This window comes from Elaeis guineensis, chromosome 6 (assembly GCF_000442705.2).
Source record: "Elaeis guineensis isolate ETL-2024a chromosome 6, EG11, whole genome shotgun sequence".
NCBI classification, from domain to species: Eukaryota; Viridiplantae; Streptophyta; class Magnoliopsida; order Arecales; family Arecaceae; genus Elaeis; species Elaeis guineensis.
This window is the reverse complement of record NC_025998.2, coordinates 1,953,329-1,974,939: the sequence shown is the minus strand read 5'-3', so window position 1 is coordinate 1,974,939 and position 21,611 is coordinate 1,953,329. Positions and strand designations below refer to the sequence as shown.

Here is a 21,611-nt window from a genome sequence, read left to right as displayed (position 1 = left end):
ATTTTTTTGGTCAAGAGGGAGACCATGAACGTCAAGTATAGTACAGATTCCTTATCTAGTCTGATTGTCTATGGAGCAGGATGAGGACACGATATGAGATATGAAGTCAAGGATCTTAAACCCAAGTTATCCGTGGTTGCTCCATCAGAAAGGAGATTTGTGCTCACGGGCCAACAGTACAGGCCAGGTTAGATAGTTAATTAGGGATAGGACTTTGGTGGATATGAGTTAGGATGCCTAGATTTCTAGTCTGCCTCTTTCTCGCTAGTCGACTTATGTCAACAGTGAGGTGATGACCATCTAAAGCTCTGTGACTTGCTCACTACCGATGGTAGGGGCTGGAGAGCTCAAATATCATTCGATTTTTTAGTGGTCTGTTTGCTGATTGGATTCTTGCCACTCCAATTTCAGTTCATAACAGCCATAATTTGAGGGTGTGGGGCGCTCATGTTGTCCTAAGGTTCCCATAAGGGACTGTCTGAGATGTGCAGGCCGATGATAAACAAAAGGATCAAGGTTGCTTGAATTTGGAGAGCGGTCGCCTATCCCAGAATGAGGCTCTTTCTCTAGAAGCTTGTATGGGATCAGCTTCCGATGCATACATTTTTTAGGGAGAAGGGCATAGAGCTTCCAATTTTCATCCGGCCTGCGGGTTGAAGGACGAGTCGACAGAGTATGCTATTTTACATCGTTTGAGGGCGAGGCTGATTTAAAGAAGGATGGCAGCCATCCTTGAGAGGTGAGTAATGCCCTTGGCTAGAATCCTTCTTGAGCGCGATTATTAGAGTATGGCTAAGAAAATGACCTCTAACTTGGGGTGAGGTGGGGATGGCTTATATCACCTACCATATTGACTTTTTAGGAATAGCTTGATCTTCGAAGGTGAGGTGGTGTCTATGCACTAGGTGCTGTAGAGAGCCATTTGCTTAGCTGTAGAGTATAACCATTTCAATGTTGCTGGTTTGCCCCTTGACTCCCATGCTGCTCCTACAGTGACTTGGAGGGTTATTTTCATTTCTTGAGAGCTCCTCCTTCCGAGTTTGTCAAGTTGAATTTTGATGGTAGTGTTAAAAATGATAAGGGTGGTGTGGATTTTGTCATTTGGGGCTCGGATACTAAGTTGTTGGTGGCCGGGTGCACTTATTTTTTTGAGTCTTCTATCCTAGGAGCTGAGCTTCATGCCATCTGAGCGGACATTATCCATGCCAAGCATGAGCTACGGATGGAGAGAATCTTCATTGAGAGAGATTTTGCTATCATTATCGATTGTATCTAAGACAACACAAAGCAGTTGGAGATCCATTCGCTTCTCTATGATTCTGGAACGCTCTTCATCTTTCAATTATGGTGTCGGACCAATATGTTTATTGAAAAAAAATAACGTGAAAGACATATGCTTCTTATATGACAGAGCACTGCAAAAATTAGATTTGAAGATAGGATGAGATTTGTCCATTGATCTTGTGAGATTTTTTATACTATAATTTTCTGAACTGCTCTCATGTTAAAATGGTGTGACTGCTCGTGTGCTGTTGTGTGTCGCCTGTTAGCGAAGGCCCGAGGAATTGCATCACGGACATGGTGATACATGATGACGATGAGTGTGGTAATGAAAATAATGTTGGTGGTGGTGACAATTATGGAGGTAATTACCAGCTAGTTGGCAGGCTATTATTGCCTTTCCCTCGAAGTTGGTGCATTTCTGTGCACCACTATCAACCTAATTAAGGAGGGGAGAGTTTTTTTAAGTTTATGTTTAGTAAAGAGAAGAGGAAGGATGCGGCGGGGGCATCTTCAAGCATTGCATCTTTGCTCAGTAAACGAGAAATTTTTTGTGCATCGTATATGATATATAAAAAATTTAATAAAAATAATTATTTTACAGAATTGATTCATATAATTATAATTTTTTTAAAAAATAAAAATATTTTTATTTTTTTAAATTTTTAAATAAAAAATAAAATTATAGATATTAAATATGTATTAAAAAGTAGTTGGATAAAAATATTTTTTTTTATATTATAATATTTTTGATCATATTATAACATCATGTATGTCGAAAATAATAATTTGATACAGGATATCATAATATGCTACAAAATATCATAATTTTTTAAACCATATTATGATATCCTGCATATAGTAAGTCATAATATACCACAAGATATTATTTTTTTTTTCAAAAGGTAGGGATATTTTCGTCATACAAAATTTTTAAATGAAAAAGTGAAACTACATGCATTAAATGCTCGTTGAAAAGCGGTGGTTGCATGGATCAATCACATAAAGTGGTTTGCTCAACGTTAGATTTTTTACACCACCCGCGATGCACAAAGAATTTCCTAAGCATAAATAGATGTGATGGACTGGACTGAAAAGGAGATGTTGCGGGATGTTAAGACTTGACAAGACAGTCAGTATGTAAAATTTTTTAAAAAATATTTTTTTAATATTTATTTTTAAATCTACTCTCTTTCCATATTATTTTCAAAAATATGGAATTTGGGCTAACTCGACTCAGAAGTGACAAAATCGTATGTGGAATATACATATAATTTTGGATTTGAACATGTATTTCAAGTAATATGACCTACTACAATGAAAATTTGAAATTTAAATTTATTTTCAAATTTAAAACTAAATTATATGTTGAACATGCGATTTTAGTTTAAAATTCAAATTCGAAATAAAATGCATCTTCAAGATATGATTTTATTTCTCTTTTTTTTTCCATTCCCGCTTCATATCGGGAGTGTAATCGCATTTTTTTTTTTTTTTTATTCTCAGCTTCGTACCAAAGGGCAAAGAGGGAGCGTGGATGTGGGCTTCGACAGGGCTGGGGGGAGGGGGGACATTGAGCAGCGGGGTGCGGGGGGAGGGGGGGGGAGGGGGGGGGAGGGTGCACGGGAGGGGATGGGTTGCAGGGGGCATGGGGTGCAAGCACTGGGCCGGGGAAGGGCAAAAGGGGTTGGGGGGGTTTGTGTTGGTGCAGAGCAGTGGGGTGCGGACTTCGCTAGGGCTAGGGGGAGGGGACTGGCGACTTTGGATGGTGGGGGACCGAGTGTTGAGATTTGATACTTCGAGATTCAATCTACATTGAGCTCACAGCGAGGTCCAGGATGACAAACGGAGTCCAACGAGTCTAAGAACAGCCCAAACGGAATCCAAACGGTGAAGATACGTGCAAAAAAAACTCGGAGCAGGTAGCACGGTGCACGAGACGGTGGAGACAGGCGGCGGTGCAGTCGAGCCCGATAGAGATGTGCGCACGGCCCAATGCACGGGTAGACCCAGTGCGGGTGCATGCGCTGGTCGGCCCCACCACCGTGGACCGCAGGGTGCTAGGCGGTCCATGAAAGCCGCGCAGACCGATCACGTAGTCTACACGCGGTCCAGGGGTGTTTTTGCATGATCAGATGGTTCAGATTGCATGCAGTCATGATCGGATGGTTGAAACTCAATTCGGATGTGATCAGGCATGATTAGAGGCTGGAGTATGTGATCGGACGGCTCTGGTGCGAGCCGATCACGATCGGACGGCCACGGATTTTTCTAAGGTTGATTGGGACTCTGCATTCCTAGTGCAACACTGTTTTGGAGATTTTAGAGTCTATATAGCTTCGATTGACGAGCCATTTATTGTGTTGAGAGCTGGTCACATCTTGAGGTGCAGAAAGGTTTAAGAGAAGTTTTAGAGAGCTTTTATGAGGGTTTTAGGCTTCTTGTTGAGAGACTCTTATACAAGGTTGAGTGGTGAGTTCCTCTTGTATTGGTTTTATTTTATTCTCTCATAGTAAAGCTTACACGCCCCATAAAGGTAAGCTTGAGACTGATCCACATATTTATATTATATTTTTTATTTTATTTCTTTCTTCTTCCTACTGTACCGTATGGTACTGGATTCTGCATAACAATTGATATTAGAGCAAGATGGTACCAGAACATAGGTTACGGCGATGGTGATCGAGATAAAAGATGGAGAAGACAAGCACAATCAAGATGGAGATCAATAGATTTGATGGAAAGAGCAATTTCTCCTTGTGGCAGACAAGGGTGAAGGACGTGCTCATCCAGCAAGGATTAATCGTTGCTCTCTTGTACAAGGAGAAGCCTACTGCTATGGAGGTACAGGATTGGAGGCGGCTCCAGATACAGACGGTGAGTACGATCTGCTTGTACCTAGCGGATGAGGTGATGATCGATGTGCTTGATGAAATTTTTTGATGATGCTGTGGTCGAAACTCGAGGAGTTGTATATGCGAATTTCTCACCAACACCCTCTTCCTCTGAAGGTAGTTCTACCAGCTGCGGATGACTGAGGGATAGAGTGTGCAGGAGCATCTCAGCCACTTTCAGAAGATCCTCACTGACCTCCTCAATGTTGGCGAAAAAGTTGAGGAGAAGATCAGGGTGCTGATTTGCTAGCATCGCTTCCCCCTTCGTATGAGTCCTTGGTGATTGCTCTTCTAGTGGAGAAGAGCATCATCAAGATGGACGAGATTATCGTGGTGATTCTTTAGAACGAGATTCTCAAGAAAGAGAACCCAACTTCGAGCTTAGGCGATAGCTCAGCTTTGTAGTTTCTAGAGGAGCAGAAGGCAGCAGACAGAGCGACAAGATATCGTGACGAGGGCGGTCCAAGTCCAGGATGAGAGACTTGAGCAAGATCAGATATTATCGATGTGATGAGTTGGGCACCTAGCCAGAGATTACCCTCAACTCAGGAATCAGACGAGAACTATTGCAGTGACGGTCAATAGCGAATCAGAGGTGATGCCCTGGAGGTATCTGATGAGGTATTTATTTCTTTCCAATAATGAATTTTAGATTCTACATGCACCTATCATGTATGTTGCAGAGATGAGCAGTTTGACTCCTTGGAGAGCATGAGGCACTGTTTATCTGCCGGATGGATCAAACTGTGCGATCAAAGCATCGGGATGGTCAACTAGAGGACACATGATAGTATAGTGAGAAGATTGGGGGGTCCAATACATATCCGATTTCAGGTAAAATCTTATCTCACTGAGCAATTGGATTCAAGAGGCTACAGGACGGTAGTTGTGGAGGAATCCTGAAGATATTGTATGAGATAGGATTATTCTGGAGGAGAAGAAGAGACGAGAGGATATTACTACCTGACGGGGAGCCTAGTACGAGGTAGAGCTTCAGGAGCCAAGAGGAGCCCAGAGTGAGGTGGAGGTGGATTGGGCACTAGATGGGAGACTCAGGAGGATGAGAGACGATGTCACAGAGTGAAGTTCCTATTATGCAAGAGATTTTTCGAGCAGATCTTTGGTTAGAGTGGACACAGCCCATGATGAGGTGGGATCGAGTGGCCTGCTCGACTTTCACATTTGCCCATCCATGAGACAACAGGCATGCCTCAGGCATAGGGGTGAGACGGATCACAATCTCTCAGAGACAGATGGAGATGAATATCGAGTCGAGATAGAGATTGTTGAGATTTGATGCCTCAAAATTTGATCCACACTGAGCCCATAGCGATGTCCAAGATGACGAACGGAGTCAATGAGCCTAAGAACAGTCCAAACGGAATCCAGACGGTAAGGTATTACGAAAGAAGCTCGAAGCAGGTGGCACGATGTATGAGGTTGCGAAGGCTGGCGGCGGTGCAACCGGCCCGGTGAAGATGCGCGCGCGCATAGGCATGCGCAGCCCAGCACAGGCAGACCTAGCACGTGCGGGCACTTAGGCCCAGCGCCTTGCGCGGTCCATCATGGACCGCAGGGTGTTGGGCGGTCCATGGAAGCCGCATGGACCGATGACGCAGTCCATGCACGGTCCAGAGGTTTTTTGCACGATCGAACGATCTAGATCACATGCAATCGTGATTAGACGGCTGGAACTCAATCCGGGTGTGATCAAATATGGTCAGAGCCTAGAGTGCCGATCGAACAGCTTTGGTGCGAGCCGGTCACGATCGGACAGTCACGGATGTTCTAGGTTGATTGGGACTCTATATTCCTAGTGTAACAGTATTTTTGAGATTCTGGAGTCTATATAGCTCCAATTGATGAGCTGTTTGTTGCGTTGGAGAGATAGTGATGTTCTGGAGATGTAAAAGACTTCAAGAGAGATTTCAAAGAATTTTTGTGAGAATTTTGGACTTTTGTTGAGAGACTCTTGTACAAAGATTGAGTGGTGAGTTCCTCTTGTATTGGTTTTGTATTATTCTCTCAAAGTGAAGTTTGCACGCCCGGTGAAGTAGGCTTGAGGCCGATCCACGTATTTATATTGTATTTCTTATTTTTTTCTTCTTTCTTCCTGCTGCACCGTGTGGTACCGGATCCTGCAAAAATAGAGGGCTCGGAGGAACGATGGGCGGGGCCGTGGGGAGTGCGTTGTGGATAGGCGACCATGGTGATGGGGGGCATGAGTCCGAAGGGAAGGAATGGAGGAGTGGCGGTCGGGTGGTGCCGTAGGTGGCACCCTAGAGGGAGGTGGGTGCAGGTCAGCCACCGATGGGGAGGGGGGGAAGGGAGAAACGAAAGAAAAAAAATTATTATTTGATTAGTAATAAAATATCATTATTTGATTAATAATAAAATATTATTATTTTATTAATAAAAATTATTCTTTGATTAATAATAAATTATTATTATTTGAGTAATAAAATATTATTATTTTATTAATAATAAAAATAATATAGTATGGCATCGAAGGAGCGTGGATCAGTGGCGAGTGAGTGGAGGAGTGCAGATGATGTCAGAAAGGGCTGGCTGTGGAAATAAAAATCTTATTTGAATATATTCTATATTTTAATATTTGATTAGATTAGATTTGGATGATAATTATATTCAAAAGTCTGTTTCAAATAATATCATTCATTTCAGATCTAACAAAACTCACACAATGAGCTTCAGATCAGCAGACATGAGGGTGAAGATAGGTTGTCGAAATAAGGACCAACGATCTAAGATAGGGCTGATAACCAATCAAGGGTTAGAGTTGAAAAGAAGATCAGTGGTCGAGCCCCCACCATGCCTTAACGGCGGCTAACATTACCTTCCCTTCTTCCACTACGATGTCAGAGCTCAAGATCGATGACGAAAGTATCATAAGCATGCACTCTCATATTTCCACGTATCAAATAATAATATTTTATTATTAATCAAATAATAATATTTATTATGAATCAAATAATAATATTTGATTATTAATCAAGTAATAATATTTTATTATTAATAAAATAATAATAATTTTATTAATAAAATAATAATATTTTTATTTATAAAATAATAATATTTTATTACTAATCAAATAATTTTTTTCCTTTCGTTTCTCTCTTCTCTCCAACACAACCCCCCATCTTCTGCCTTCTTCTACCCATGGCCAACCCACACCACCCCCTGTCCGATGAGCCACTCGTAGCACCTCTGTTCGACCGTCGCTCATCTGCACCCTCCTCCGGGCCCCATGCCGGATCTCCCCACTGCCATGGTCTCTTGTCCGCACCGCAACCCCCTCAGCCCCTATGCCCACACCCCACCCAGCACCACACCCCATGCCCCTCCCCCACGAAGCCCTCACCCCGTGCCCCCCATGGCTCTGCATTACCCCCCCTCCCTTGGCCCCAGTGCCCACACCCCCTGCCCCCGACAGCCCCCACATCCGACGAAGCCCGCACCCTGCACACCCCCTCCCCAGCCTGGTGCTCGCACCACACACTTCCCGCGACCCCCTCCCCTCCCCCTCCCCCAACCCTTGCACCTGCACCCCACACCCCCCTTCTCCCCCAGTCCCGATGAAGCCCACACCCACACCCCCCGCTCGTCCTATGGTATAAAGTCTGGGAGTGAAAAAAAAAAAAATGCAATTATGGCTCTTGGTATAAAGTAGGAACGAAAAAAATGGGGATGAAATCACATCTTCTCATTTGAATTTGAATTTAAAATTGAAATCGTATGTTCAACATATAAATTTAGTTTTAAATTTAAATTTAAATTTTAAATTTCTACTGCAGCTGGCTATGTCATTGAAATCGTACGTTTAACATGCAATCACCACATCTGAGCCCAGTTGGCCCAAATGCCATATTTTTGAAAATAAGATGGAAAGAGGGTAGATTGAAAAATAAATATTAAAAAAATAATATTAAAAAAAAATCCATGAGTATGTGATCTACTTGGATAGGCACTTGCCTCATTTGGGAACTGTGACGGATGTTCCAACTGTGCAATGCACGAATCTTTTTAATGTTAATGATGTGCTCATCCGCCCTAAACAATCTTTATCACCAAGTCCCATATGCTCGCCAACATGAAATATCTAAACTCCATTCCTGGAATCGCCCAGGCGACGTGCCCACCACTCCTCTCCCTACAATTTGAATTTTCTTTTTTATATTTTTGAAAAAAATTCAGATGACGATCAAGATTACCAGCACCCGACGGATGGACGGTTCAGAACAGAAAAAATAACTTGAGGGCCGGCCCGAGACTTTTAAAAGTAGAAGGGGAGGCCAGAGATGAAACTGTAGTTTTCCTTGAAAAGAAAAAGGCACCGCCGCATGCTACTCTTGGCTCAAGTCACGGAAAAAAAAGGCTTTAGAGCACGGGGCAGATTTGCGCATCTACACCGAAAGCTTATTTTCACTTGACAAGGTATACAAGCAATTAGCAAGCAACAATTTTGTATCGTTCACCCAATAACAAGCATTTCATCTGCTGTTCCTTTAGTTCTTTAGGTTCGTCTACCAATTTTATTTTCTTCAAAAAAAAAAAAAAAAAAAAACAGGGCCTACAATAATGCACGTGAAAACATGAGATAATCTTTTTTTTTTTTTTTTATTTCATATTTCAAGAAAAAGGAAGCGATGGTGAAAATAACCCATTGCCACCAAGGGAAACATGAGATAATCAACGCAGCTTGTAAGCTTCCAGTCAAAAATGGAGCAACGGAATCACACATTAGCATGTGTAACATTTTTTATAAGATTCACAGCCCCAGTCTACATTTGATCTGGTGCGAACCAAGTTGGCAGGATAAATGGCAGCTTCAGCCCCATGCATCATCTGATGCAAAACAGCCTGTCAACATATTACTCTAGCTCTTCGTGGTGAGGACATTTACAGCTATCAGAAACAGGACTATGCTTATATGACCAAATTCAATCGGTAACTCTGGATGTCACAAACTCTATTAACAATGTGTCACCAAGACGCCCTTTAAGAAGATTCAAGAACCCAAATTTGAATGTGCAAAACATAGGCATCTGGGTCTCCCTGTATAAATAATATATTCAAGAACACAATCTCAGCTATAAATACTGTGCCCAGAAAAAAAACAACCAGTACCTGTGAGGCTTCCGGTTCTCTTTTATTGAGAAACAGCGCAATCAAAGTTTAACTTAAATGCGGCAACTTAACAAAGCTATGCAAGAAACGGATCCAAGTCATTGCTTGAACAATATCAGTATCACAGAAAGCTGTTTGACCAAAACCCCATCTACAGCAGGGTAAACGTAAGTGGTCCAGAGACTCAAGCGATAGAAATACAGATATCCTAATCAGATGAGCAAGCATTTGAGTAACATGTTTTCACTTGGTGGTCCTGCGATAGAATAAATATAAGAGTAGAACTAGCAGCTTCAAAGAACTCCAAACCAAATGTAAAAGGCTTTTAGCTATACATAACACACATGAACCCGGCAATAAGACGGGATCAAACACACCATACTCCAGTTATTCATCAAACTAGTTGGGGATGATAGCAGAACTTTACACCACAATACAAACAATAAAGAAAAAAACGGCAGACAAATCTAGAACAATTACCTCTCGTGCAAAGCTATATTTGAACTCGCATTCTTCCATCACCGTCTCCATTCTACTTGAATTGCCCTTTCTGCAGTTATGAACAAAGTACAGGTAAGGAAAACTGAAGGAAATTGTAAACATATTTTACTGCCATAAGATCTAGCATTTCTGATGTCATTTTCAGAAAGAATCTCAAATGCAATTAGCCTCAGAAAAGAAAGAAATAGAATAGCTTTTCTCCATGGACAATGTTGATGTTACAAATTGCAAGGATTATGGTTCAAGTGCATATTAGCTTAAAATTTGTGTTGTACAGATGAGTGAAGGTTGATATAATGCATTTATTCTTCTTCCCTTTTCATTTGTCCTTTCTGGTTTAGGAAATATTCTGGTTTGCTTTGTAGTCTCCAGTTTCCCTTGCAAACCAGCAATTCTCCTTGGGCGTTCTAGTCTCTGCTTTATTAGAATCTTTATTCTGACACTAGATAGGGCAAAAGGATTCCAAGAAAATCAAGCAAATATGATCCTGCACTATCCTTCAAATTTAATGCAATATTGAGATTGATTTATCTGTGCATGTGAATTAATGCCACAGTTTAGACAAGCAAATGATATGTCATTGCAAACCATCCCCTGCCCATGCACAATCCTACCACAAGTAATATGCTCCCTTTACACGGAAAAGGAGCAAGAAGAATATAATCTTAATATAATATGTTATTGTGCAGTTCAGCTTGACCTTGTTAAAATGCCACATATCACATTTCCCAACTTACAAAATCAAGGTTGATCAAATTGATTTTCACATAAACTCTGACTTCCTTTTAAAATTATAAGACAAGCCAATGGACATCCACCAACATCAAGAGGTAACAGATTGTATATCTGGTGTTAGTCATCAGTCACCAAAAGAATTTGAAGAGGCAACATGGATAAGCGTCAGCTATCACCAGCCATAATGACATAATGCAGTATGTGACTCTTAAAATGCAAAACCTGTTTTCCCACAAAGAATCATGATTCGTCCAAACTTCTTGCCAACAGCAAATCAACATTCCACCTGATAAACTTAGCAAAGTGTATAACAATTGGTTCTTCTAATGGTGACAAAATAAAGGACCGCAATTACACATTGCAGACAAGCCTTGTTCTATTAAGTTCAGCCTTATGAAAGTTCTTCCTAGGCATTCATTTCTATCAAGGGGAAGCAACTTCTATTAAAATAAGCCATTTCCAAATCTTTTCTCCAAACTTCCATATATGTTTTAAGCATTTCTCTTCACTTTGTTAACCCATCCAACCATATGGACATTTAAAAATACATACATATACATAGATGTGCACATATATATAGACACATATATATGTGAGGGTAACCCTTCACTAAGTAGGGGTTCCAATGGTCCTTGATGCATACGATCATATTATAAATTGTCATTTCGCCCTACTACTAACATTTCTTTCATGTAATAATTTTAGTTAATCATTGCTGATTTTACATCTCTATGTCTGATTAACCTTCACAATGCTCATCATATTCTCAGTCTCCATTTATTGCTCAATACTTCAAATGCTTTGATAACAGGTAACAAGCACGCTGAAGATCATAAAGTCACATATGTTGAGTCAGCTTGATGATGTTAGTTTAATTAGCACTTAATTAATTTTTTTTTGTTTGCATATATACCCTTATAAACATCTGAAATTGCATGTACACCCTTGCAAATGTATTATTTGCATATATACCCTTTATATATATATATATATATATATATATATATATATATATATATATTGCATGTCTTCCTTATTGAGTTAAGGGTATTTCAGTTATTTCAATTTTAAACAACTTGTTTCCTCACGGCATTAGATAGCATGTCGACTGCGGCTAGACAAGTAAAAAAAAAAATAATTTATAAAGATATACAAGTAAATAACAAATTTGTGAAGGTATACATGCAATTTCAAATATTTATAAGGATATGAAATTTGAGCACATTTTTTTCAAAGCTCAAACTAGATCCAACTCCCTATAAATCAGCAATTTCCCTCTAAAGGCCCACCACCATCACCAGAGGCCTAGCCAGATGGAACAGAAGTGCAGATATACCTTTGCATGCCCACCATTCCCAAAGTCAAAACCACTTGACTCCCTTTGGGACCCCCCCACAACACCCCACCCCAAGCCAGATCACCCATGCCAACTGAACCCCATGAAGTCTTCTCAAGCATAGGGATGGCAACGGATTGGGGATTGATCGGGTCAACTGATACCCATACCCGCCACTGAGAAAAAAACCTATATCCCATACCCACCCCGTACCCATCTCAAGTCGGATTGGGTCGGGCTCCAAGGATGGCTAGGTTGGGTCAGGTATACCCGGTCTCTCATTTCGCCCCACTCCCAGCCTCCCTCCACTCCATTCATCATCGCCCCTCTTTGCTCCGTATCTCTGCCGCCGTACCACCACTGCTCGCCGCCCCATCCCCAAACCGTACAAAATATCATGCTTCAACCAAGATTAAGCTCTCAAAACCTCAAGGGACCAACTCACACCGTCACAAATCTTGCTTAGATGAATGAACCCCAACAAGAACCAAAGAAACCCATCTAATCTCGCTTAGGTGCTCTCCTTCCCCACAGATCTCCGAAAAAGAGAATGAAAAGAAAAGAAAAATAAGCACAAAAAGAAGATCAGTCTATGCGTGAAAAGGTCTTACCTTTCAATTTCTTCCATCTTTCCTTTGTTTTCATTGATTTTTGCTCCATTTTCCTTTGGTTCTTCCTCCGTCCTCACTCCTCAGGAGTCTCAATTGGGTGGGAGGTTTGGCGCGGCCAAATAGGGAAGCTTAGACAATGGCTAGGATTTTGTCGGAACCCTAGCTGTCGGGCCGTTGCTGCTAGGGATGGGAGAGTGGGGACCCATCGGCCGCCGCTAGGGGTGGGGGAAGTGGGGACTCGTCGGCCATCAGGTTGCCGCAATGTTGCTTGGGTGTTGGGGTGGCCAGATCACCAATTAGGGGTAAGGGGCGGGTTTTGATGTAAACGAGAGAGAGAGGTGGGGTGGGGAATCGCCAACCGTCGGGCCGCCGCTGTGCTGCTTGGCTATCGGGGTGACCGGGTCACCGAGTGGGGGTGGGAGGGTGGAGGAGCGGGTTTTGATGAAAATGAGTGTGATTTTTTAAATTTGTTTCAAGAAGTGATATTATCGAGGCAGGTTTGGGGCGGGGAATACCATTATCCATATTTGACTTGAACCCACTTCGAATATTTGTTTCTAAAAACCATATCCATCCCACCTCTCAATCGGGTCAGATAAAACCTACTCCATTTAGGTCAGGTCGGAAAAATTGCCATCCCTAATCAAGCACGCCTCACTTCACTTAAAAAAATATCCTCAAGTATCTATCACCACAATCTAAATTAGGAAAAAGGTTGTATTATTTCACTAATATTGCCGAAACTTAAAGCAACAGTTGTGTCCTTAGGATGGAAATACATCATTACTCATTCATATTATATAATCTCTGGCACAGTGTGCATCCAACACATTTAACCATGGTCTCAAAAGCACACCTATTAATTGAAAATTGATTTTTGTCTAAAATACCAGGAATGATAGATCCATATTGTTTCGGTACTGCAAACCACTGTCAATTAAAACAAGAAGCATCATTTACTGCTTATTGGTGTCAGAAATTAACCAGGAATTTCAATTGCAGCTACATCCACTGTAGGAACTGGGTTTAAGCTGTCCCTAACTCACAGATGTATACTGACCTGTTCATTTGACCAATTTTACCTCTATATATCTCCCTAAGAAATGTAACCGAAGATTGAATTCATTGACATTGCAGGTTCCCATAAAAAAAAGGGTCCCCCAAAGTCAGAGATAAAGGAACTGATACTTGTGTCATGATCTATTTCGACAATGATCAGGTTTATGCTTTCCAAACAGAAGCTGGACAGAAGTTCGCAATAGAGAGTTGCTCCTCTTTCCATACTCAGATAAAGCGGTCATCCTATATCCTCAAATGATCACAAACTAATTAAGATATGATGGCATATAGAGACATGCTGCTATACTTGCTTCAAAAAATCCATTTAAATTTATGTTGGCATGTTCAATTTAGCCTCGAGTATCCATACCCCACACTTAAACATGGAGATCAGTATTGCAACCAAACAAGGCCATACAAGAAATTCTAGATATTAAGTGGATCTGACACCTAGAGACACATCCACACCTGACACACAGACCAGAGTCCGCATAACATAGACTGGAAGATGCATATCATAATACTAATCGAATACATCTACACAATCATGTAATTCATTTCCCAAACATGTTAATCCTCCTTATCGGCTCACCGCTATATCTTAGAATCAACATTTAAATTAACTTTCTGCTGTGATATTTTATGAAAGACAAAAATTCTACAAAAGTGGCTTGCTGAAAAAGACTGGAAGTCAAATTTATAAAGATTATATGATTGACAAATAACATAGAGCTTTTAATTTCTAGAACATGTATTGAAGGACTTAATCTCCAGAATATATATTGAAACAAGAACAGATGAATCAACAAAAAGAAACAAACAGAAAAACCAAAAAGCCAGAAATATTCTAAACAATGACAGACTAAACTAAGAAAAAGAATGTTGAAATTCATACCATTTCCATCTCTAGATGAAAAGAGACTTCTACTTCCCCCCTTGGCATTAGCTGGAACTAGTCTCTGTGTCCGTGGTGAGTGTGAGTTCAACTTCCCATTGGTAGAAGATGGCAAAGAATGACGACGAGTGATGCCATTTTTGTCAGCTGAATCTGAGCCAAACCTTGGTGAAATCTGTCCCCGTAATTTTGCCTTTGCAGATTCAGTTGATGCCATATAATTTGGCAAGACTGGAGTGTTCTGTAAACAATTGTCAGCATATTCTGACCTTTCAGAGAAAGAAGACCTTTTCTTGCCAGTTTTCTGGTTCTCAAGGCAAGGTTGCTCTTCCTTGGAACTTAACTCCCCATTCACCATCAAAGCCTTCTCTTCATTGTCAATGCTCTGCAATTGATGTGATTCAGTTGCAAAACATTCAACAGACAACATATCAGCAGGTCCCTCTGCTCCTGTAGATTTAAAAACAGTTTCCACCTCAGGCTTGGTATCAGGAAACAGAATAACATCATTCTCTATCTTCTCAGCAGAATCATCAAGGCCTTGGTCAGAAAGATCAGAAGGGGAGCTCGACACCTTTTTCACACTGTGAATTGGTTTCTCAGTTTCAACCTCTAGACAGTCAGAAGGCTCTGTGATGGAATTAGATATCTTTCTTAGGTTACGCTTAACCTTTTCAAGTTCAGTCAGCGGAGGTTCCCGTACTGAGTCAGCAGAAGAGCCAGCTAATTTTCTCAGGTTGCGTTTTGTTTTTTCAGGTTCAGATGTGACATTGGTTTGAGCAGAGTCAATATTCACAGCTGAATTCCTACGAACATTGCGCTTTGATCTGCCGGATTCAGTTTCCATAGCATAATTGAACCTTCTTGTCTGAGATTTTGAATCAGCTGCCTTTTTTGGCTGTGAAAGCGGCTTCCAGAAATGAGTGAACGTCCATCTCTCCAACCAGCTGAAGACTGAATTGGGGTCCCCTTGATCATACTGTACTCGTAGAGGCTTTGCAACAAGCAATGAAGAAAGAAGCTACAGGAGATGAATGAAGGGTGAGAATAGGCAAAAGAAACTATCTAAAATAAATGAACAGAATGTCAGTTCAACGAAAAGGAGTATTAAAACATCATGGACAATCCTTCACGAATTCATTTCACGCAGCATAATCACAAACCATCAAACTTAAGGAAAATGAAAAAGAACTGAATTAAGAGAGTTTGCATTGCGTAGATATTCAGGGCTTTGCTGTGGTATAATATGGCTTCCATTGTGGAAAATGACAGAGTGACACATTTGAACCTGCCTTGCAAAGAAATGCATTTGTCAAGAGTTTCTCCTTCCAGGAATTCGAGGGTTTAGCATCCTGAAAAGAAGTGTAGCAACTAGCAAGTGTTCTTAAGGAAAATGGGATAAGGTAGTTACTGCACTATATCATTCAATTTATATATGGAGCATCACTCTTAGATATATATTAAAATTAACATTGTGAAGATTTAGAAACAGATTCGAGAATATTGAAATCCAGAATGTACTTAGAGCAGGTCCAGTTCCCCAAGAGAATGCACATAAAAAAAAACAATAATAATAACACAGATAATACCAACTCCCCCCCCCCCCCCCGCCAACCAAAACCAAAAAAAAAACAAGGAACCCTTCACAAGAAAAGAAGAAAAGGAAACATGAAAACAAAGGGGTGCACTTAGCTGCAGTGTACTTTAAACAGCAGCAGGTTAGAAAGAAGAATAGAATTTCAAAATGTAGAATTAGTTTGCAGTATATAACCTTATCCAAGAGCATATTGTTCCTAATATAATATATGGCTCTCCACTGAACCCCATGTTCGAATGACAACTAAATCAGTCCAAAACATGTAATTCTGATGACTCTTGAAACTCCCCTAAAGCCAATCTGTAACCCAAAAAGACAATACAAGTAAAATACTAGTCCAACTGGAAAAGAAGAACATAAAGGGAGCCCCTCCATAACCTTTCTCTAATGTCCAATATGAACTAATTAGACCTAAGAGAGCAGCGAGCCAAGCATCCAGATAACCTTGGCAGCAAGCTGTCTTGCATTTCAAGAAAATTACAGAAAGATCTATCACCATTTAATTAACAATTATTTTTATTAACTTCAATATAGACACAAACTGGATGTCCAACACTGCAAGCCCTTCTGGGTACATTGTAATGATCCTTATTTCACAACCAATCCAGATTGAACATGCTCAGAAGTTCACCTCCCCTCTAAATAAGCAAACACAAGAAATTTGCTCCCTTCATTCTCAGCATCCAGACAATTTTTGGATGATGGTTTCTTTCTTCTAGACCAGATTTCTTTGGTTTATTAATATGTTAAATCCACCATCTCTTTCTTCACTTCTTAGTTACCAAATTCAGCCATGACCCACCAGTTTGACTGATTGTGGAATGCAAGGAATCTAGAGGGCTACAAGCATGTTGTCCTTGCCTTCTGTGTACCACACTATCAAAATTGACCAGTGATGGAACAGATAAAATAATATATTAAAACAAGGTCAACATCAAGTCATGGGTACCAATAGGATCAGTTCTAAAAATAACCCCATGATTCACAATCCTGCTAATTTGACTTATCCCAGAGAAAAAGCAACATGTGACTTGGAGTGTTTTCCCTTTACTTTCCATATTACACACATTATTAAAATCAACAAGCAGGAGGTCAAGGTAATAGAGAAGAAATGCAAGGACAAAGTGTAGGATAGCTACCGCAGTGTTTCCCTGAGCAAGCATTGTATGTATTTTGAATCCAATGCTAGAACACCTAATTCTTTGGCCACGAACCATGGCTTGTAACCTCAAAATTCCCTGCATAGCACGTAGGGTTGCAACAGCTTGTCTCCTTACCAGATGCCCACGAATTAGGGCCTGAAGCCTAATAATACCTTTCAATGCGCGGAACGCCCGCGTGCCTGCACAAAAGGTCTATTGATATCAGCACAGAATAACCATTATACAAAATGCACAATTAATATGGAAATAAACCAGGTTCAAAAAAGGTCAAAGAAATACCATGCACATCCAGGCACATTTTATTTAATATTATCACATTATCTCTCAACATAATTTCCGTCCAGCTAAATAATGGTTCACTTATCCCACAATTCATATGTAGGTAGATATAAGAATGATTGCTGCAGGAAATACTTGTTACTTCAGATAGAAAGCAATATTGTTATGGTTAATATCCTAATGCATGAGAGTGGCGTTGATCAAATAGGATACAAAACCTAGTAATGTATAATACTCGAGACAATGGTACAGATAGCAGAATTGCAGATATCATTACGGAATTAAGATTCAGGCAGAGCAACAAAATAAAAACCAGCATGAATCATAATATATTTTCAACAGAAAAAACAATTCCAACCAGAAAATACCAGATAACCACGAAAAGCTGCCTGTGCCTTTATAGCAGCTTGCTCTTCTCTAAGTTTTTCAGGATCATTTGATGTGTCATATCTGACAAATCCCTGTTTATCTGCATCCTGACTTGTGGCAGAAAGCATTCCTCCATCACCATCTAAATTGGAAGGTGTTCCCTTTTCTAAATTTAAGATAATTCCATTGTTGTCAGTGCTGACAAGTACTGGTTCAGAAATTACTGAAGAATTCTCAGTCAAAGCAGGTCCTTTTCCTCCGGTATACCCTTTATCATTGACAGATTTCTGCAACTGAAACATGAAAGATAAATAAGTGTTCCCATGCTTAAATGTTAACCTGGGTAGGAAAGGTATGATGATTTAATATATAAGTTTGCCATGGAATACACCCATGAAAATGTAACATTTACATCTTCTAAGAGCAAAAGAAACTGTAACTTATATTCAAGAGAGTGTATATTAAACAAAAATCAGACAGAGTATAACAGGCAATTGAGATTTCAAGAATTAAAAACAGATAACTTCTTTGACATATCAGTCCCTTAGATGACAAGTCCTGAATTATAAGACATGTTGCTTAGCATATAGTTTATACCACGTTCTGTATTTTTTTAAAAAAAAAATGTTATTATTTCTGCCTAGTCATAAAATGTTCTGCAAAACAAGACAGCTAATGTTGTTTGTTTTTCGTCATTGAACATATCTATTAAATGATACCAAGTTCACTAACTAAGCCTTACTTCACATGTAAAGTTTTAAACAAAGAAAATTGGAGTATCTTGGATTCATGACACGACATAGGTACACACTTTTGTTGCATCTTTCTGCATTTCTTTTCTTATTCTCCTCTTCTTTTTTTCTTTAAGTGAGAAGTTTTTAATCTTCAAGCATGTCTCTTCAAAATGGGGAGGTATGTAACTTCTCAATGTGTTTATATGCAAGTTGTGCATGTGATTGACTGAATAAACATGTTCAATTTTGCACTTCATGACAGATGTTCCAAAACTTTAAATCAACAAAAAAGTTTTTTTTATTTAATTCCCAAGCACAACTCATCCAAGAAATACAGCAGAAGCAAACTGCCAATCTCATAAATAAGTGGTTGAGATAACTCCATACATGACAAGTGTACTCAGAGTGCCACATCAGAGCAATATAAGTTGGCTTAGCCAGTTTCCTATCTCATGGGATCAAGATCTAAAATTTGGAATCGTTGAACTTTTAACAAGTGCCTAAACAGTTTTAGTTAAGACACTTAATTAAACATAAACTATCAAGACATTCTAGGCATGCCATCATCGTTCAATTTCTGGACCCACTCGAGCATATGAACAAATAGAAAGAATGGCGAAGTTTATATGTTCCCCTTCTAAATTCATCTGTTGAAAAAACAGTAATCAGGCATTGACAAAATAAAGAAGGGGGCACAAATGCAAGAAGCAGCAGTTCTTCAATCGATGCCAACTGGTTTCAATCATCCATCAACAACACCAAACATCATCTAAATGAAATAAACAAACATAATCACTATTTATAATCAAAATGCAGAGAAACCCAAAGGCATACCAGAGCATCCCTTGCTTTCGTTGCATGAGATCTGGCTGATTTCTTCCCAAAAAGCAATGTCTTGATCCACTTCCCAGGTGATTTTCCCATGGCCAAAAACCAAGATCCTCCACGCCCAAATCTTGAATCGTAGAACCTGAAACCAGCTAGATCATTGCACTGGACTACAGCGGGCAGCATAATCTAACACAAATATCAACATCGATCCAAAGAATTCTAGCTGTATACAATGAAATGACAGAAGATAATCTAAATAGTATGTGTAGCTATTCAGTTCCACATTCTGGGCACGTCAGTAGCTTTAACTGTTAGCTCAAAATTACAAAACGAAGGATCCAGTCAAAATATGAATACAAGTGAGATCCGAACAGCAAATCCAGAATTTCCTGTTGTTCAATATCGATTCAAGAAAAACCTCAAAATGATGGCATGATCACATACCATCCGAAACCCTCTCACTACATCGAAACTAAACCTTCCAGGAAGAATATGCAAATTAATAAAGCCTTCACGATATGCATCAAAACCCTCGCATAACATTAACATTAGCACAATGGCGTTCAGCCAAGAAGCCACTAAGCAGCAAAAGAAATCTTGTCCAAGGCGAAATCCATAGCTCCAACAGACTTTCCACCACAGAAAGAACAAAAAGATTCACAAAGACGAGCTCGATTCGCCGAAATTCCTCCAAATCCACAGCTCAAACCATCCGAAAGCCCAAACCGAAAGAATAGACTAGCTGCCTCCGAAAGCCAATGCACCAACCACAACCATAAAATCGAACAAGAAAGCATCGAAACCCGAACAGATCGGAGCTTACCGGCAGAATCCAGTCGGTTGTACAAACCCTACTCTCTCTACTTCTCCTCCATTGTCGTCCCAGAAAAAAGAAAAAAAAAATGAAAACTAAGAGGAGGGACAAGGATGAGCGAGACGGGCGAAGGAGAGAAAAGCTATTGCTTGTGTACAAAAAGCCTTCAAGAAAAAGAAAAGAGAAGCGCGAGGAAAGAGAAAGAAAAGAAAAGGAGGGGAAAAAAGAAAGAAAGAAAGAGAAAGACGAGAGAGCGAGGGAGAGAGCCTGGAGACGGAGAGGAAGAAAAGCGAGTGAAGAAGATGGGATGCCGCCCCGTGGTATTCTCAGAAAATCCAAACCGGCACGACATCCGGTTTTTCCGGGGCAGGATGGGAATTGCAATCTGACACACCCCAGCACCAGCGCGGCCTTTGATGAGTCGGATTTTATGAGTGGGTTTGGAAACGGAGGGGTGAAGATAGGGGGTCGCTTATGATCGTTGAAGGAAAAAAGAATGTATTCGGAAAAGCGCAGGCAGTGTGGGGTCCGCACTCCAACTACAACGACTTTAAAGAAGTGTGCTGATATTTTGGACACCCAATCATGAACCCAACGGACCCCCGATCCCACTTGGCACCACCCCAAATTATTATTTATTGCCTACACATGCCTGAGAATCAGCCGTCGTTATAGGGTGGGTGCACGGAGAAATGGTGCACGTAGTGCAGGGAATAATTTCTCCACACTATTGACGTACCATCTGCCTGTCTTTCTAAATGGCTTTTCGTGGTCCCCAACTTGTGTGTCGGCTTGCGAGCTTAAGATAAGATATTTGACTGCATCTTGGACTCCTCCCCATCCGTTCTACTTGGGGTGATTTACCTTTTTAATAGAATATAGATGGTGACGCGGATGCCTCCGCCTCGCTGGAGCAGCCGAGGGTGGTTAAATATTTAATGATGGGGGAGAAGCTGCGATCTGGACCGTTCAACCGATGCTGGTTCTCTTACGCAGCCGGACGATGAATGACCGTCCAACGACCACCCAAGTATGAGAGTGACAAGAAGAGATTCCTAACTACCTAATACAAATTTGATAACAAAAACTGGACATACAGCTCATGTGGTAGCAGCAAAGGAATAATGAACGGATGGATCTGAAATGGTAGTTCTAGATTTCCGTGATGGCACATCCCGGATGCTTTGAGGGAAATTTTAGAGAAAACCATGATTTAATAATTTAGTGAGAGAGTCTCTATTGGCTATATGTGCCGCAACTGATGTTTGCATAAGGCGATGGATGGCGCCTACCAATTATTTCTGTAGATTAATATTTGGAATGTGTTTTTGAAATTCTTGTATGGTGAACATGTTACTCGTAGGAAA

At 40.5% G+C, this 21,611-nt stretch overlaps 1 protein-coding gene across 1 annotated transcript; it reads right to left on the bottom strand.

The window, feature by feature from the left end:
- Positions 1 to 9,547: 9,547 nt before the first annotated feature.
- Positions 9,548 to 20,530, bottom strand: LOC105047804 (protein IQ-DOMAIN 31-like). Its single transcript, XM_073258853.1, has 7 exons — positions 20,254 to 20,530; positions 19,434 to 19,569; positions 17,865 to 18,158; positions 17,194 to 17,409; positions 15,750 to 15,809; positions 14,458 to 15,478; positions 9,548 to 9,870 (listed from the first exon to the last, which is right to left on the bottom strand). The coding sequence occupies exons 2-7, from the start codon at positions 19,521 to 19,523 to the stop codon at positions 9,839 to 9,841; spliced, it is 1,713 nt and encodes a 570-aa protein (XP_073114954.1). The 5' UTR covers positions 19,524 to 19,569; positions 20,254 to 20,530; the 3' UTR covers positions 9,548 to 9,838.
- Positions 20,531 to 21,611: the final 1,081 nt, after the last annotated feature.

Bases quoted from the DNA above. Each gene is read 5' to 3' on its own strand.
- LOC105047804 (XM_073258853.1), bottom strand. From the start codon at position 19,523: ATGGGAAAATCACCTGGGAAGTGGATCAAGACATTGCTTTTTGGGAAG. The intron at 17,410-17,864 runs GTATTTTCTGGT...TGATATCAATAG, and splicing joins CAGCTTTTCGTGGTTATCTG to ACCTTTTGTGCAGGCACGCG. The intron at 15,810-17,193 runs GTAGCTATCCTA...ACTTCTTTTCAG, and splicing joins TTGCTCAGGGAAACACTGCG to GATGCTAAACCCTCGAATTC.